The 18,549-nt window shown below is 41.1% G+C and overlaps 2 protein-coding genes across 3 annotated transcripts; both read right to left on the bottom strand.

The window, feature by feature from the left end:
- Positions 1-2,059: 2,059 nt before the first annotated feature.
- On the bottom strand, positions 2,060-8,321 carry LOC131881719 (peptide transporter family 1-like). Of its 2 annotated transcripts, none has more exons than XM_059228677.1 (15): positions 8,044-8,321; positions 5,734-5,880; positions 5,051-5,309; positions 4,713-4,984; positions 4,559-4,641; positions 4,324-4,488; positions 4,114-4,258; positions 3,793-4,035; positions 3,546-3,730; positions 3,358-3,470; positions 3,087-3,287; positions 2,812-3,013; positions 2,592-2,738; positions 2,415-2,528; positions 2,060-2,346 (listed from the first exon to the last, which is right to left on the bottom strand). In XM_059228677.1, exons 1-15 carry the CDS (start codon positions 8,045-8,047, stop codon positions 2,158-2,160), a joined length of 2,469 nt encoding a protein of 822 aa, XP_059084660.1. In that variant the 5' UTR covers positions 8,048-8,321; the 3' UTR covers positions 2,060-2,157. The 2 variants fall into 2 exon arrangements, with proteins under 2 accessions (XP_059084660.1, XP_059084652.1); XM_059228669.1 differs by lacking the exon at positions 8,044-8,321 and adding an exon at positions 6,027-6,323.
- Positions 8,322-9,306: 985 nt separating this feature from the next.
- On the bottom strand, positions 9,307-15,241 carry LOC131880133 (trafficking protein particle complex subunit 11-like; the record flags this gene model as incomplete). Its single annotated transcript, XM_059226660.1, is given in 7 exon segments — positions 9,307-11,450; positions 11,749-12,230; positions 12,297-12,415; positions 12,965-13,092; positions 13,166-13,487; positions 13,582-13,933; positions 14,997-15,241. Coding segments are annotated over 7 exon segments (3,513 nt in total). The 3' UTR covers positions 9,307-9,570.
- Positions 15,242-18,549: the final 3,308 nt, after the last annotated feature.

The raw sequence follows: 18,549 nt of genomic DNA, 5'->3' as shown, positions 1-18,549 counted from the left end.
ACAGATCTTAGTTTCGTGATAGATTTGGTGGTCGATGAAGAATGCAAGAAATGCCTAAAAAATGGCATACAAATGACAAAGAGGACAGTGGGAAACTAAGAATCTAAAAGGGAACTAAGCAGGCTATTCATCACTTTTCTGACCACAAGGATGTTGGCTAATTATTTAACTAAATTCAAATCTTCGATTTGTAATTTGAAACATAGCCATGTCTCAGAAAACACTTACAATTCTCCAGGCTGAAGAATTTAGGTTTTCACTAGTATTACTATGAGATCAAAGTTTGACAAGGGCTGTTTCATTTAACCGACAATTGATTGGCCAAATGTCGAATTCAACACCAGATTTATCAATATTCGATCACTCGTAACTCAATATCTATTTAACAAATGCCCGTTACTTTCTTTGCATGACGTTTATGAAAATAAGACATGAAGAAATCCCTTATTCAGGATACTGCAAGTAAAGGTTAGTTAATTACAAATGATGGACACAAATCGAAAAGTTAACTGCCTCAGTTGCTATAGGGTTACGTGACTCCATGACTCACCACAACAATTGAAGCACAGCTTTACTTCTCAAACAAATTTGAAATTCCTAAAATACGCTTTTTAGGCTCTGCTGTTTGATGATAATTGTAGTGAGGAGTTCTTGGAGCTCCTTATTCATTCTGGTAAAAGTTTCGGTTTTGATTTTTAGCTTGAATGAATGATGAAGCCTTTAGTCTATAAAATCAGGAGTAAGACTTCAATCATTAGTTTAAAAGCGAATAGCTCCTCACTCAAATGTCAAGAGTGTCTGTGAAAACCCAATTATTTATCGGGCTTTGAAAAAAAAGAGAGTTGATGGATTCGTTTATCAATAAGCTCGGCAAAAACTTAATTCGGTCTTTTATGACAACAAATCTGAATTAAGAGCGCATGAATTTGCCCAAAAATTGTAAAAATGCTTGCCAAAATAAAGCTATCAACAAGTTCAGGGCCCGTATTCTCAATTCGCACTTGAAGCAGGACTTTAACTTCAATCTGAAATGCCAAAAACCAACGAAGAGAAAACCTTCCCAGATGATTAAAAATATTTTTTTTAAAAAGCATTTTGCCCAATAAATTTTAATTTTAAAACATTTTCCAAAGAACATGAAACATTAGCCTGACATTTGAACTTCATTTTGAGAATCATGTAACTAAATGTGTTCAAAGTCAAAAAGCCCAATGGACAATGAATGATTAATTACTCATTTTGGCCATAATACCTGGAACTGCAATCTTGTTCTTTTCATTGAGAACAGGTAAACCAACCATTGTAGCCCCCCCGGCCCCTTGGGGTCAAATCATAGTCCCTATTAACAGGTACTCCACCAGAGAGCTGGATTCAGGGTCTTCCACAACCCGTTCAGATGATCAAGATATGAAAGAGCCCGCTCAAGACGAGTTAAATGGGTCCGTGTTTAGCACACTGAGTTAGGTTGCGGCATAAATAACGGGAAATCTACGTAAACTGAGCCCAATGTATAAAACAGGAAAATCTAGAGACACAGACTTAGATAGGGGAGAAAATAAGTTATCGGCCTAAATCTTTTGATTTTATTTAAGATCAGCATTAAAACTGCAAAAAATATTGGAACGCCGTGCCACTGGAACTTCTCGAAATCTCCAGATGGCAGTCTATTTATTTCCTTTTAATCTTAAAGCTCGGGATATTGGATGTCAATTGCTTTCGAATTTGAATTCAATGTCGGATACAAGAAGGTTTTTACGTGTGTCAGTTTTGTCAATTGGTTGCTCGTACCTCCTATGTTCAAGTTCTCTCTTATACTTCCTTCTCTGGCACGGTGGTTACAAGCAAAATTATCAAGTTTCTAGAGAAAAAAATCGAGCACATCTTGGCATTTTCAAACATTGCAAGGCCATAAGGAACAACTGTTATTCTTGCTCTATCACAAAATATGATATACTATACCTTAACAACTTATTTTAGAGCCGTTGCAACTTGCTAAAGCTGTTTAATCAATGTGAAGAGTGAAGTCTACTCAAGTTCCCTAGCTTTTACAATAAAGGTGTTAAACGACAATATCTTTAATGCCAACGTTAAAATAGTGGTATACAATATCACATTGAGTGTTGTTCGATCGGTGTTGGATGACAATCTGGATGGGCACTAATTTTTCTCAGTATCAGATTCTGCGGACTTCTTGGAACTTCTATTCGAATCACTGTCTCCGTCTCTGCCTTCTTCTTCCAACTCCTTGACATTCGTGTAGTCGGAATAAGTGTAGCGGGTGGCCAACCAAGCCAAAATGGCCATATCAATGAGCATCAACGCGGCAAACAAGAAAAACTCATAAGCCTGAAATAGTGATGTCAGATTAGTTATTGTGCAACAAAATTGAATTAAACCATCCCACGATTGCTTACCTGACTTTTGAACACTCCTGACAAGAGGGCCACCACGAAGATATCCAAAAGATTGCCAATGGCATTGGTTTGCAGGAACAGGGCCTGGACCACAGCTTTCATACTGGATGGAGCCTAAAATAGGAACTCGAACGATTAGTTAGGGAATGGAAAATGTCTAGATAAGTGAACACGCACTTGGGTGAAGGCAAATGCCAAACTGGTGATACTGAAGAGAACCTCCCCGGCCGTGAGAACGATGTATTGGGGAAGAAGCCAAAGCATGTGAATTGAATTGGGCGGAGTGGTCTCCTCGATGTCAACCATGATCTCGCCCTCATCTTCCTGTAAGTGAGCCATGCTCTCAGAATGTTTGACAATCCTCCAACATCGCATATTTTTCCAAGCAAAGTCTTACCACACTCATACTGAAATAGAGGTTGAACGATCCACCATACTTGAACTCAAACAATCCGGGATCTTCGTCGTCGGAAAGATGGTAATTGTCATCCGTCTCTTCCTTGATGCTGTACGTTCTCATATGATCCCGTTTGAGACACTCCAATACGTCCTCATCCACACCGTTTTTGGTTTTGGTGGTCACCAGACACACCTTGAAGCTGAAAAAGCAACCCACATCAAAATGAGGCCAATTTGAACCCGGCCGGGCAAATGGTCACATGTATTCCTTACTCTCCCTGAGTCTTGGCTTCATCATCCAAGTCAGTATCGCCCAAGAAGTAGTCTCCTTTTGTTTGGGTGGGAATAATCGGGGTTCTCAAAGCCACATGGGTATTTTTCGAGGTCGGATCATTGAGATCGCCCAAGATAATTTCACCCCATCCAAGAACCAATTCCTTCACTTGAGTTTCATTGGTAAGAACGAAAAACGCCCTGGACGAATGCAATTTCAAAATAGATTTACATGTTCCACATGGAAAGACAAGGAAGGGAGATTGATTACCTGATGTAAGGTGATCCAGAACTGGACTTGGCAATGTGATCCGAATTAAGGGGATCGTAGATTTCAATCGAATTCGGGTCCGAAGTTCCCGGGTGAATGTATAGAGTCTTGCTCTACAGGTAAACAATCAAATTGAGTGGCCAGGTTGAGATGAGACACCCGATTAGGGCATTTATAATAGTACTTACAAATTCAGATTCTAGTGAAAACTCAATTCTACTCGTTTTCCCATTAAATAAACAATCTTCTTTGGAGTCTTCTCCGGTCATGGCGGTGGCATTTAGGGTGAAATTTAAAATCTCGTTCGGATTTTGGAATGCCACAGGGAATAATTGTTCGCCTTCAGAGTTTCTCAACGCTAAGGTCTGACCACCTGTAAGAAAGAGAAATATATCACTAATTTCCAAAGAACGAGTCTCATTCCATTATACCAACCAGAAATATTTTTCGGAAATTGAATTGGCTCATCTTTCCCGACTTGTTGCAAATCGAATTGGAGTAAGCAATTTTCCGGCAAGCCATTATGGAATGCCAATCTGGAGAATTCCGAAGTCGGAGGAACCGGGTAAGTTTTCTCCAAAATGAGCTCGACCACGCCCGAAATGACAAAAGCCACTGCCAGCAGACATCCACCGGTGACGATCTTCTGTAGAGGACTCTTCAGCATATTGCATCTGGCTGTTTACAAGGATCATGGGGAAGGGAAGGTCAAGATCAGAATGGGAAATCATCAATGCAGGACATGAAAGGGCTTACCAAATAGAGGATAGATGATCTTGTCAAAGATGGGGATGAAGATCAAGATCAAAACGGCGTTGATCACTTGCATTTGATCGGGTAGAATCACGACTCCACCAATGGAACCATCCATACGTGTGGCTTGAAATGTCCATCTTGAACCCTGGAGAATAACACAACCGCACACGTTTATAGACTTACAGACTTATTCCACACAATTCGATTTACCTGCTGATCATAGAGAGCCCAAAATACTGGATACATCAAGAACAGAATGCAAACTCTCAACACAGCCTTGACATCCGACACGAACGTGGTTCCAAATCGATCTTCAGCATAGTCCAACCAATGATCTCGTTTGATGGTGGCTCTTCGTTTTTGACGGATGGCTTCCTATTTAAGATGACGTACATTAGTATCAGAAAAGGTTCAAATTCCCTATGGGTACGATTGAACCACTTACTGTGATGCACTTGAAGAAATCGACAACCACATTCAACTCCGGAATCAAGACCTTGTAACCGGGTCGACCCAAAACGAAGAACACTGAAGGAAAAGAACAATGAAGTACAGACAAAATGCTCAAAGTAATGGTAACCAATCAAAAGTATATTCACCAATAGCCGCCACCATGAGGCCCGCGGGGACCACAAAGGCCAAGGAGAAGCACTCATCACTGCCAAAGCAAGGCTGTTGTCGGAAGATGGGGGTCAAAATGGTCGAGATCATGGAGCCAAAGTTGATGGAAGCATAGAAGATGCCGAAGAACGAGGCCATCTCCACTTTTTGCTGGGGCAAGACGAACTGATCTGCGCCAAAGGAGACCACACAAGGCTTGATCCCACCCGTTCCAAATCCGATCAAGATCAGTCCCACATAGGACAATGGTCTGAAACAATAAGCAGCTAAATCAAGGCCAGCATTCTTTTAAGATGTTAATAACAATTGACATTACAATTGTGGAAGATTCCAGGCTTCATTGGGAACGGCTCCCAAGGACAAGATGAGCTGGCCGACGGCGTAGAGGATGGAAATATAAAAGATGGTGCGGAACTTCCCGAGGAACGAGTCAGCCAAAAAGGCGCCAAAGAGCGAAGTGAAGTATGAGAGGAACACGAAGGCGTGGTACAAAATCGTGGACAAATTTTCCGCCTGTGCATCACCCATGTTCGATTGAGTCTTGAACAAGTGCTTGAGGTACAGAGCCAAGATCGCTGAAAGCGGAAAAAGAAAAGTTCATTCGGATAGATTCTCAATTTTTTAAACAAGAATAAACTAGGCTCTTTTGGCTTATCATCGTCACGTGTTGAGCTTGAATGATATATATAAAAACATGATGTAGGTACGTATGCCATCTAGGTTCAAGGTTTAGTCAAGATTTTGCATTCAAAATACGAATGATTTCGAAATTAATATTACTCCAAGATCAAGAGATGTAAGAGCCAAGAAAATTGACTCGGAAGTTTGCAATTCATGTCCAAATCTCAATTTACTCTTTAGGTTATCAGATCTGAAACAATTACAATCCAATTGGATAAACATACGAACTTTGTTATCAATACAATTTGCATCTTCAACCTCAATAAAATATGAAGTTCATACATATCTAAATATCGATTCAATAGAATTGGAACTAACCTCGCATTCCATAGTAGGAGAACCGCTCACAAGCCTCGGTGGACAAGATGAAGAACACGGATTTGGGATACTTGAGCTGTTCCTCATCGTTATGTGAAGATGAATTGGATGACGAATCCGAATTCCGCCTTTTCTCTGGTTTGTCCTCTGTAAAAAGGGGAAACGAGTTCATTAACACCTTGTCAAAGAAAAAACAAGCCCATAAGGATAAGAGAAAGTCATTTCAATCTAGTTTTACAACCGGGATTAATGTCAAGCACAGAGATGCAACATATGTTGTTCACCAACTTTACCTGGATTCGTTTTGAACCGAATCGGTGATAAAAGAGGGACATTTTCCTCCATGGGAGCACACTTTTTGAACAAACTAACTAAGTTTATCATAACTAGTATATTGTAATCACCACAAGCGCTCTAAGCGATTAATTCACAACACATATTTGCGGTGGGAAGCTGGTGTCTGAGATTTAGTCACTCCATCCATTCAATCGCTGTCAGGCCCACTTTGAGCTTTGGGATTGCGTACGTACATGTACTCCTCCTGATCGGAAGAAGGCGTACTGAGACAAAGCAAAAAGCAAAGTTCAAGCGTCACAGTTGCCCTTTAGGTAGTCACATTTATTCTAGCTACACAACCAACCAAAAGAACATCTGCTTGGTGCGAGCAGCTGCTAGAACAACGCGTTGAATAGTTCCTTGGAGAGATTGTATTGCGTCCTTGAAGAGCCTTGAAAGGCCGTACAAACTTTTTGGACAGGTTGCGAGAGTCGGACCAACGTTCCGTGAATAATGAATCAGGTCCGACTTGTGCCTTTATGGAACATCGTATATGAATACATAAATTGAAACAATTTTAGGAATAACATGATTTTTATTTTTGCATTCGTCAAGATTCTGGAGCATTGATATGCATGTGAGATCATGTTTTATGTTTTATTAAAGACAAATCAGTATGCCTGAAATAACAAATGCTTCAAACACGTGCGGTGAAAAGGAAGGATCTCCTTTTTAATCTAACCTACTCCCGGCCAAATCTACTACATCTTCAACATCTATTGAAACAATTATGAGCCTATCTTTTTCTCTATAATCTATTTCGTGTATCTTTATTTATATCTATCCATAATCTGTTGATTATATCTACATATCTTTCTATTTATGTATTTATTACCTATTGTTATTTTTCTCAGGACAATAAATGCCAAATGGCTTCGAGCGACGGCGTAACCCAAAACATCCATTGACAAGACATCGTAGTAAGAAACAATCGTCATCAAGTAAACCTGTGAATTTACCAATTGTTCAATGAAAAATCTGTCGCAATAAAGAATAATAAGAATAATGAGAATTCAATGAATTCACAATAGCAATTAAGTTCCAGGTTCGAAAATTGTTTGAAATAGAAAGAATAAATTGATAGAGCATGATTATATTGAGTAATCATTATATTTATCGAGATAATCGCAGGTACAATAATGGTCAACGTTTAATGACAGAAACATTTTGTTTGAAATATTTAAATAGTTCCCTTTCATTCAAAATCGTTCACGCTTTTTCCCAAAATGTTGAGGACGGAGCAGTTTCCATTGTATTTTATATTAGAAAAAAGCAATTCACAAAACTATTTCCCACGCGAAAAAAAACATATGTAAACCACTGACTCAAAAAAAGTTCCAAGATCCAAAATGAAAGGGTGTCTAAATCATCCGTTTTAGGGGGTGGAGGTCACTGTTTATAACCGTTATAAAGAATGCAATTCCCCTTAGTATTTATGATTTAATCCAATCATGATCAAAGTGTTCTTGAAATAAATCTATCTTTCTATCTATTTAAATGAGAGATTTTGATTCCTCAAACTGTTACCACTTTACAAGATTTGGTCTACCAACGAATTAGAGTTGGTAGACCTGGAAAGTCCTGACTTGCCTCTGAATGTGATTGAATACTAACAGGAATTTTGTTCAAAACCATGTCCAAATCTGAACTGACAGTTCTACGATAAACGTTATTCTCCACCTATTAGTTGGCGGTGCTCAATTTTAAATTTGTGGCAAAATGAAAAAAAAAAAAAAAGGTTTAGATAGAGACTTTAAGCATTATTGATATCCTGTTTGGTTAGGTTGGGTTAGGTTAGGGTAAGGTTAGGTTACGATTGATTAGGTTAGGTTAGAGGGCTTGTCAGGTCAAGTTTTAAAAAAGGTAGCACCGCCAACTAATCGGTCGAGGAAAAACGTTTACCCAGATCTGCTACCAGATCAACATCTTCGTATTGTCTACGAAAGTTGATTAAGGTGTGAAATTGCCACTTACCCATAGTAAAAGTTGCGCGGCAATCCCGGATTAACCAACAAGGCCTTGATGATGATGGCCGGGTGAGCCTCTACTTGCCACTGACTTATTCTATAGAGGAGGTCGTTGATAATGTATTGAATAGGGCCTGATGTTCGCGAGTTAATCGCTAACAACCTCACTGATTATCCTTCGATCCTCCTCAATCTTCAACTCCGATTCAGCCCAGGGTCACTCCTAGTGGATTCACACCCAACTCACTCACTCGTATGTCACACAGCAGAGCACAGAGACGAAGAAGAAGAAGGCGTATACACTGTACATAGTTTTGATATGACAAGCATTAACATGATATCAAGTGGAATGTCAATAGCTTTATCGTCAATATCTTTCATGCAACGCTATCAGTGTAGCCAACGCTGTACAGTAGTATTGTATATAATTCAAACAAATGACTTGTACTTAAGGTCTGCCTAAAAAGAATTGGGAGAAAACGATGCTTGAGTCCCTCATTGGACTTTGATTAAGATGTCCGCGTTCATGACACGAGTCATTTTATTTTAGCCTTTGATGTCGCAATCAAACTAATTACGCCTAATTTATCTTTTTTTCCCCGGGATGCCCCATGTGGTGGAATACGTATGAAAGAGCAATTTGATTGACTTCGACGAGCCAATCCGATAGTAGACGTCTGATGATTCGGATTTAGCTTGTACTTGAAACTACGTTTGCCGGACATTTAATGCACAAAAAAATGATCAAGAGTATACTCCATGTGAGTGCACATTTTATTGGGTAAATTGTTCGTTCACAAGGTCCATCAAAATAGAGAGCGATGGGTGAGTAGATCAACCTGATCAAGATTCAAGGCTGAATGAAAGGGAACGTAACGTGTTTAACAGTTTCATCCATCTTTCTTATCCACACCTAATATTGGCACTCTTTATTATGTTGGTTCACAATTACACAACGTGTTATATAAAGTGTTGCTCCAGGGGACACGAATATATTCGGCAATTTCAGGGGTGGGGGTGACCGGGAGTCAGTTCGTTCGTTGTAAAAAAAATCAATAAAATCAAAATAAAACCAACGTCTTGGCTTAAAAATGATGACAAGAGCCCCACCCTACATTCCAAGATAAAATAATGGTTACAGACTCTGAATGAAAAAGTGGCCAATCGATTGGGTTACCATGAATACAAATTAATTGACGCCCAATAAGATATTTCAGAATAAAATTAGCTAATGAAGATGAATTGAAAACTGTATATAGTTGTCCAAGTAAAAGTTTCATTTCATGATACATTTTAATCCAGCGTTTCAGAGCGATCGTTCGCCATTCAATGACCTGAAAACCCAAGATACTCGCTCGGCCTTGATTAACATTGCACACTGATAAAGCCTTCTTTGAAAATTGAATTCATGTCTCACGTGAGAATGACGTTGTCAGCGCAAATCCTCATCTAAATTTAATTCTGATAACTCAACAGGGTTTGTTAACGGCAATCATAAATCAAGCCAAGGTTTCTCAGCGGGCACAATGCTCCATCAGGAGGCGGCCTTCAGTTTGGCGCCCATGACAAACGGGCCATTTTTCACTGAAACCACATCAACATGATCAAAAAATGCTTCACCAGAATCCACTCCATCCACGGCTTTGCTCCCTTCCTCTACTCTGGTTTTGGGCAAGATCACAATGGTCTTGGGCAACAATCGATCCAGGACCTCATTGGCATCTTGCACTTGAGCCACACGGGCGGAACTCAACCTTAGAGTTGGCAACGTGACATTGTCACCCGCCACTAATGGGTACAGTATGTAACTCAAGGAGTGCGTCCGCATGGGGAACACTTTCAGACTTAGTTGCTTATTGCCGGACATCATGAATGCCTCACTTGTCTCAATGGTCAACGTGTACTCTTGGACCTTTTCCGTCCGATTGAACAGGTTGTAAGTCAATGTGAAAGGAGACCGGGCTCTACCAAAGGCTGGATGATCACAACTGACGAAAATGGAGCTCAGATGCACTGGAACGGTGGGCAATTCGAAACTTGTGGTTGAAGCCAAATGGGGCTGAGCTTCGTTCCCTTCGCGACACCATTTCAGGGTATATTTGCCGACCACGAGCTCTTGGACATCTAAACCAGATAGAAGGTTCTCACGTCTCACAATCAGGGGATAGAGCTCTTGGCCGATGGAATGATGGTATAAGTTAGTTTGAGATAATTGCGATGGGGTCGGATTGAACAATTGCATTGGTGGTCGGATGTCGACGTTGGAATCCAGGATGGCGATGCCGTGATGCGTGATGGATTTGACTTGCGGACAGAGCAGGAAGGTCTCGTCCGTGAAGACTTTCTTGATTGTGTTCATGCGGATGCTTTGAATGGAATAGTCTAATTGAAAAGGCTCGATAGTCTCAAGCTTCAAGGTCTCGGAAATCTGGCTTTGGCAATTGGCCAACGGGTCCCCAACCGATACGGAATATTTGGTGGTGATGGTCACCCCTCGAAAGCCGGTGGTAGATGCTTTGACGTAGAGTGAAATCGAGTCCTGTCCATCAACGTTCAGATCGCCAAGTCTCTTGATCAAGGGATCTTGGAAAGTTTTGTCATCCGTGCTGGGAGTCTTCAGATCTTCTTGGTCATTGGCTTTGGGATCGAATGTCAAACGCGTGGTGTCGGCAATAAGAGGATCATGAGCCTCCACCAAAGCGGCAAAGACCTCTAAACCCTGAGCTTTCGAGTCCACTTCGTGATTATGGAGTAGAATTTTGATCTGAAACCATTCGCCCACCATCACGGGGGATGTATAATCGAGTTTCATTGAGACCAACGGGTCTCTTTGCTTGATGTGAACCGTGGAAACCTCTTCAATAAGATCAATTGCGAAATTGGCTCCGTCCACTTCGTCTCCGGAAAGAGGCATCACCACTTTCGGTTTGGGGGGAATGATGAAATTGGCCAAAAAAGGATTTTCCTTCTTTACCTTAACAGACTTGGCACAGCTTAAAACGACTTGCAACGAATTGACCGGATGGCCAATGGTCATGTTCACCTTCTTGACTTGAACGGAGCGATTCACGTCCTCCTCTTGGGGAAGGAATGAGAATCGCTTCTCAAACGTTCTCTTCGGCTCGACCAACTCGAATCCGGACCAATTCAATTTGTAATTGCTATTGGAAGTGATCACATCCACTTTAGAGAGCGGTAACGGGGCTGGACCTCCGTTGAGCACAAACACCTCGAACGTGACCCTCTCATCGGCTTTGCAAGACGAGGAAACAAAGAGAGTCTTGCACTGAATGGCTGACGGGTTTTGGCCCAGATCCACGACAATCGGATCGAGTTCACCCGCTTTGGCCAATCTCTCGGCCCATTTGCGGGTGGCCTCGCCGACAGCGGCCCTTTCAGCTTTCGATGTCAATCCTGGAGAAAGAAATAAGTCCAACCTTTAAGTATTGGAGTCAAGATATCTAGGCTATGTTTTCAGCACAATCAGCCCGATCTCTTTCAGTTCAATGTGTTTAATGTATACATTTTGACGAAACCATGCAAGGAATATCTATCTTTCCTTTCATTTTCAAACCTACTGAACTGTGCAAACAGAAATGAAATAACTTCCACTCAATGAAGTTTTTCGTTCAGTTTTTTTCGTTGATAAAGAGTTATCTTCAAAATCCCTCTGAAAACTAATTACAAAAACCACGTCGTGGTATCAACATACCAGGTTCAGCTGCCGGGACTTTGGGGTGGTTCTCCTCCAAGATATTGGCCACGTTTTGCATGATCCGGGCCTTCTCATCCTCACCAACGGCCGATTCAACGGAAGCGAGGTCCAAGCTCAAGCGCACGTATTCGCTCACATCGGCCAACAAGAAAGCGCATTTCACGGCCAAAGACAACACGGCATCCAACAGGGGTCGCCAGCCTTCGGCGCGATAATGGTTCATGACCTCATGCAACAGGTCCAAGGACTCCTTGTAACGCTGGGCTGACTTCAATTCTTCGGCCATGGTCACGCGAAGATGGCTCTGACTTCGGGGCGATTTGTAGACACTGAATTGCTCAATGGACTTCTCTAAGAGTGCGATGATGATCTCGCTGTGTTGCACTTGCTCTTTTTCGTGGTGAAGGAGAGCTTGAATCCCGGTGTTTTCAATGTCCATATCCGGAGCTTCCAGGGCGACTTTGCCCGGTCGCCAAGGTCTGAGAATAAATGATGAAATGATTAATAGTGAGGACATGCTTTTGTTTTCCGATTCAGTCAATTACCTTTGGCCGTAGAACTCGAGAGAATCTTTGCTCGCCAACGGGTCAGGTTGCGGGTAGGCTGCTAAATTAGAGCAAAGCTCTTCGGCCACTTCACGACGCCCGATCGCAAATTGAGCCGCCTAAAATGAGAAAGAAAACTATGACTGAAGGAATTTTGAAGGATCAGGCTACTTGATGTTTCTCACTTTTTAAATTTGTCAGAGGTAAAATCAGGGTGTTTTTTTTTGTTTTTGGGCCAGCAAATCTTACTCAAAAAATTGAAATACTGAGTGAGGATTGACTGCATAACTTCAAATTAACATTGCATTGAAGAAATGATGAAGACTCTATTGTCAACTTTGAGGTGGTTTCACGTGCTTTGATAAAAACTGTTTGACAGTCCAAGTGTAGCCCTTGAAGATTCCTCAGACCGTTTTGGAGCTTAAAATCGGCGTGTAAATCTATTCCCTCTTTGAAATCGGGCAGTTATTGGGAAGAAGAAACGATGTTTAGAACAATTCTATATTCGATATAATTTAGATTTTCCTGCTTTTCACACAACTTCGAGTAATTGTGCAATATGTTGATGTGAAAATCGCTCTCAGAGCCTAAGTTTTTTTTAGCTCCAATATGCAACATATTATGAAAAAAAGGGTAAACGTAGCTTATAGTGCAAGAGTTTCACCTACCTGTTGATAATAGAGTCCGGGATGTTGGGTCTGGATGGCTGGTAATCCATTCATGATAGCCTCCTTGAAGACATCGGCAAAATACTCACTTTGCTTCGATTGCCAGCCTTTATGCTCAAAGACCAGAGCTAAACAACCAACGACATCAACAGAAGAAGTAAGTAATGGCATCTGATATCCGACACCATTCGATTCTCATACCTTCCATGCCCACTTTCTGTTGAAAGATGTCCATGTGTTTCCGAAATTGCGAGATGGCATCCCGCGGCAAATTCAGACGGAAGCCCAATTTGCAGATCTTGTACGAAATGAATCCGGCCACGGTCTTGACCTCCATGATGTTCGTGTCAGTAGCCCTGACCTCCATTAGCAGACTGTAGGCTTGTCCGTAATGCTTGTAAGCCGCATGAAAATCCCGCTTCAACTCGTTCAAGAAACCGGCTTTGAACTGATGGCGAACGAACAAGTACAAATGGGTCGTCTTATTTAAATGATCCCGGTGGGCTTTGATCCCACGAATCTCCTACAAATGGATCCAATCTCATGAATATAAGAGAGAATATGTCAAAAGACACTTCTCTGATCAGGAGTTATTATTCTTCCATCTCGGTGAATACCTGATGGTAGTAATTCTGAGACAGCTCATAAAAAGCCGTTTCTAATCGAAGAATATATCCAGATAGATTGTCGTCTTTCACGGGCAAAACGAACAAGGATCGGGCGGATAATTCGCATTCTGAGCACACGCTGGCCGCTTTTTCCGTGGCCACGCCCTCATCCACGGGATTGGCGGCTGCATTCTGAATCAACACGACGGCTAGTTTGGTGGCCCGCCCGGCTAAAGTCGAGCGCACGGATTGTACTCGGGAGGCGCATTCGGCTTTCTTTTCCAGGAAATTCGGTCCCGACCAATCGAGTTCCATGAATATCACCACCACAGAAGGGATTTGCCACAGGTGTTTGGTCATCCTACGAGGGGTTTGAAAAAGAGATGAATTCAGCTTGGAGTTTCACATTTCTTAAACAGTATTTGCCGATAGATTGACGAATGCAAATCTGATCATTTGCTACATGCTCAAAGATGGTTTGAACAACATTTTCAATAACCAATATAGTTTTTTTAGTTAACTTTTTAGTTAAGTCAACCTACGGGATCAGAGTCAGGTGTTTCTGCAATTCAACCAATACTTTCACAACACTAAGGGCTACGAAAGTTACTCTATTACTGCATTTGATTTGAATAATTCGGGATTCAAATACAACTGAAACTATATAATGAACGATGATCTTTCAGATGACTTGAGCAATGTTTTGAAACATTTGTTGCGATTTAAAATGCCTATTCCCGAGTCCCAGGCAAAGACTCTCGAGCCGGTGTTTTCATTAAAAGATTAATCGGAACTTAGCATTGAGTGACGAAATTGCCAGAAAATTATATGCACACTATTTCGTGCCAATCCGGCTCATTTTGTGTCAGATTTTTTGCAGTATGCTTCTATGTACATAACGGTTTTCACGACAAAATCATTGCGAGCTCGAATTTTGAGGGGAAAAAAGTGAGTTGTAAAAAGTACGTGCAATGAAGTTGGATAATTAGAGGCCGATTTACAAGGCCCATTCACCTAGGATTCAAGGCTTGGCATTCAATTCGTCTGTCATCGTGAACACCAGGATCTTTCTCAATTAGGCATAGGTTGATCAGATCGTTTTATAAGGTCAGAGAATATCTGACTCTAACTTTTAAACAAAACAACATTGTTCCCATACCGACTGCTTGATATTTAGCAAATTTTGTAGTGATACTTTTTAAGGCTATTTTCAGCTAGCTTTGATTTAGGCATTAAAAATCCAGACAAAAATACTACTCCGCTCCTTCCTCATCAATATGAAGGAGAATAGAAGTCTAATTTCTAACGACAATCAAGGATTTATCATGGCGTCATTTTTGTCTAAGCCTAACCAAATCGATCTGTCCTTGAAGGCCTCAGTTTTTGCATTGGCCTTTGACGATTGCTCTTTCTTGGAGGTTTACCAATTGCGTTTGAGGATGCCTTTGGGAATGAACCACTCATAATTTGAGCGTTTGGCCTTGAGTTGCGGCCATTCCAGCTTGTCTTCGGGCATAAAATGCAACGGTACCCGATCCAAGCTCCGATTCTCGGCCCGGAAATGCTCCATGATCTGCGGATAGTCACGCAATCCCACCAAGGACACCAGGCCCTGGGGCGTGCCCGTCAGACACGCCGGCAGAGACAGCTCCATGGTGAGGGCGGAGCCGAAAAGAAAAAAAGGTGTATCACAGACGGACAGATAGACAGACAGGGGGAGGCACGTCAATCGTCCATTGGTCTGGAACTCGGGATCGAGACATACACACGTCAATTCTGAATGGCTGACATCTGGCGGAGAAGTTAGTGAATGGGTATTGACTCAGAGGTGACGAGGGACGGGGGGCTAAAAATGGCTAGATCAGAGGGAGAGCGATTTAGCGCGGGATGTTGAGCATATGTTCAGGGATTGTAACAATATACCTCTTAGTGGTAACACCGTTCACCGAATGACAATAGGGGATGTCAAGTAAAGGAAATTCAAAGAAAACTGTGGTCCGGCACCCTGATTTTGGGCATTTTGGGGAGAGAGAACGTAGACAAACATCACAGTCAACTTGCACCATCCGCCCACTGAATTTTCCATAATCGAGTAATTATGAATGAGCTGTGTTACAAAACCCAACAAAATGAACATGTTTGGTGTTAATCAGTGAACGCACCATCAACTTGGCTCAATACCACAATGCTAATTGCCTAGACAAGCATGTAAAATGGAAGAAATGTCAAAATCCAATGCATGCACAGTGTGGTTTGGCTGGCATGTTGTCTTTGATTTTACATCTTGCCGTAGCTTGAGGGGAAACTAGACTAAGACACTGAACTTTGGACAGCACCTAACATTACTGTTATCTAATTAACTCTATTATGTTTTAAACTAACCTTGCCTAACCTTATATGACCTAACCAAACCTTTCAGTTGCAAGGACCTAGGGGTGCCTAGCCAGTGGTGGAAGCCTGCGGCAGCTCAGTGGCAAGTGCCTAGGGGTGTTAGGTCGTGGTCACGGAAAAATGGCAACACTGACGTCATTTCTTGATGTCAGCTGACACAGAATCTGTTGTCATTTGGTTACCATTAAGGACTAAACATACCCAGCCAAACTACAGTGTGCATGCATTGAATTTTGACATTCACTTCATTTTACTTGCTTGTCTAAGCAAATATCATTGTGGTATTCAGCCAATGATCTTGAAAGGTTAGGTGATTCCTTTTTTTTAACGCGGGGAGATGAAATAATGTCACAGGGGCGGTTTGGGCACCCTTGGGCGGCTTGGACCAGCTTGGGCTGTTACATGTATTTTTTCCCTTTTTTTAGCACCGTGAATGCCATAATTTTGAATCAAAGAATAAACTCTTTGGCACATATATGATTATTACCTGCCTGAAAAAAATATGTGCGTCAAGTACAATGAATGTGCTAAATCGACGGAACTCATCATCAAGTGAGTTTGGCTTTACCGCTGTGATAGAGCAAGTCAGCAGGAGCTGGCCAGTAGATTTAACAACATAAACTTAAAAACCAGACTTGTGGCTCAAGGGTGAGCAATTGATATTGTTTGAACAAAACGTGTGCCAAAGAGTTCATTCTTTGATTCAAACCTATGGCATTCATGATTAAGGTCATAATGCAAAAAAAAGGAAAAAAAATCCATGTAACGGCTCATCATATTTCAAGTTGCCTAAGAGTGTCTGAACGGCCCCATGATCCCCAATGTAAGTAAAAAATGGAATTACCTAACCTTTAAAGATCATTCCTCATTTTCTGTTATTGAGACTCTTTGTCATGTCAGATTGTAAAATATATAAAACTGCATGTATGAATTTCATATACAAAAAATGATTCAAGAAAAGAGGAATGGAGAGGTTGGAGAGGCAAAAAATTGACTAGAAATCACAGAGAATATGACTAGAATTGGTTCAGTGCACATGAAGAAAAGTGAAGAAGGGAATTGCAGATAGTACATAAACAGGTGGGTAGAGGTAAATGATGAAAATCTTGGTCATTACAGTAGAGTGGGTGGGTCAGATTAAACAGATCTTTTGTCAGCTCCCGTCGGTAATGGCATTTGGGCGGGAGCAGGACTAAGGTGCGTGACCGCCAATACCCCAAAGGGATGTTGGGCCAAGGACAATGGGTTGTTAACAGTCCTTGACTGGGAAGGACAATTTGTGTCCAGACCTCACCTTCAGAAAGGTCAGGTTCTCAACACTGTTGGACACTAACCTTGGATCAAACCCCTGAACCCCAATTCAACTTGGTCATGCATTAGTTTAGTCCACTGCGCTACAACCAGCTCCCAAATAAAAAAGAATCACGAAATTTTTCAAATTATATATTTGTAGCCTCCAGGTCGCTTATCTGCCTGTGTTATTGATAAGTTACTAAGAAGCTTAAATACAATTCAACTCGATAAAAAACAGGCAAAACGAACTTGAAACTAGTCAAGGTTGGTCACCTTTTTCAATTGCCATTAAGCCTACTAGATGGCATTGACAAACTCTCATGACTTGAGAAAGCATAATAAAAATTGAACGAGGAAGTCCAACATAATAAAAATATATATTTTTCAATACTTAAAAAATCAAATTTGATAAAAAAAGTTTAGTCATTGATAATTTAAGGATTAATGACCTAGAGTGAAATTAGTTTTGCGATTATCTCCGCAAAAAATAGCCCACAGAATACCATATAAAAGAAATTACTTCTTTTCCAATTTTTCTACCAAAACTCAGGTAGATCAGTAAGAGAGAGGAACACTCCAGGTCTTTCTTAGGGTAGCCAAAATGAGTTGGAGATACATGCAAAGTTATTTCTGTCCAAGCTGAAGGGAAACAATAAACACTCAGAACTAAAGGGAAAATCATGTTAAGACGAAATTCCGTTAATTCTTTGGCCTATGAAACGGTTTTCAAGATTTCACTGAATTGTGCTTAAAAAGAAAACTTTATGAGCATTGGCGTAGTATTATAGATCCAATGTCTTACATATTACTGAGAAGCAAACCTTGACGCCACAAATCAAGTTTGCCTTCAATTCTCTTCTCGAAAGATCAAAATCTGTCTCAGGTTAACTTGGAAAGCATTCGAATTTTTCATTTTTTGCGCTTTTTTGTTTATTCAATTACCATCACCCTTGACGAGCGAGCGGCTGTTTGAAAGACTTCAAATAAGTTCCAGCTTGTGGGGCTCCAAAAGGAATCTCTACCCGTTCTGTTTTGTTCATGCGTGGTCTTGGCTTGGCCAGAGAGAGCGCGCGCTCAGCTTGACAGCAGACCTGCAGATTCGGCAACGCTTATCCTGACACGGTTCACCAAAACCTAGATTTGAACAATTTGTATTTCTGAAAAGAAAATGTCGATTTTGATTTTTTTTCAGAATTAAATTGCTTGGTATAGGAGGATTCGAATTCATGGTGCCTGTCTGTTCCATTAAAATTACGTGTTTTATTTATAAGAAATACTCTTTTTTGATTACTT

This window comes from Tigriopus californicus, chromosome 1 (genome assembly GCF_007210705.1).
Source record: "Tigriopus californicus strain San Diego chromosome 1, Tcal_SD_v2.1, whole genome shotgun sequence".
Classification (NCBI taxonomy): Eukaryota; Metazoa; Arthropoda; class Copepoda; order Harpacticoida; family Harpacticidae; genus Tigriopus; species Tigriopus californicus.
The sequence above is the reverse complement of the archived record's forward strand: the minus strand, read 5'-3'. Positions and strand labels throughout refer to the sequence as shown.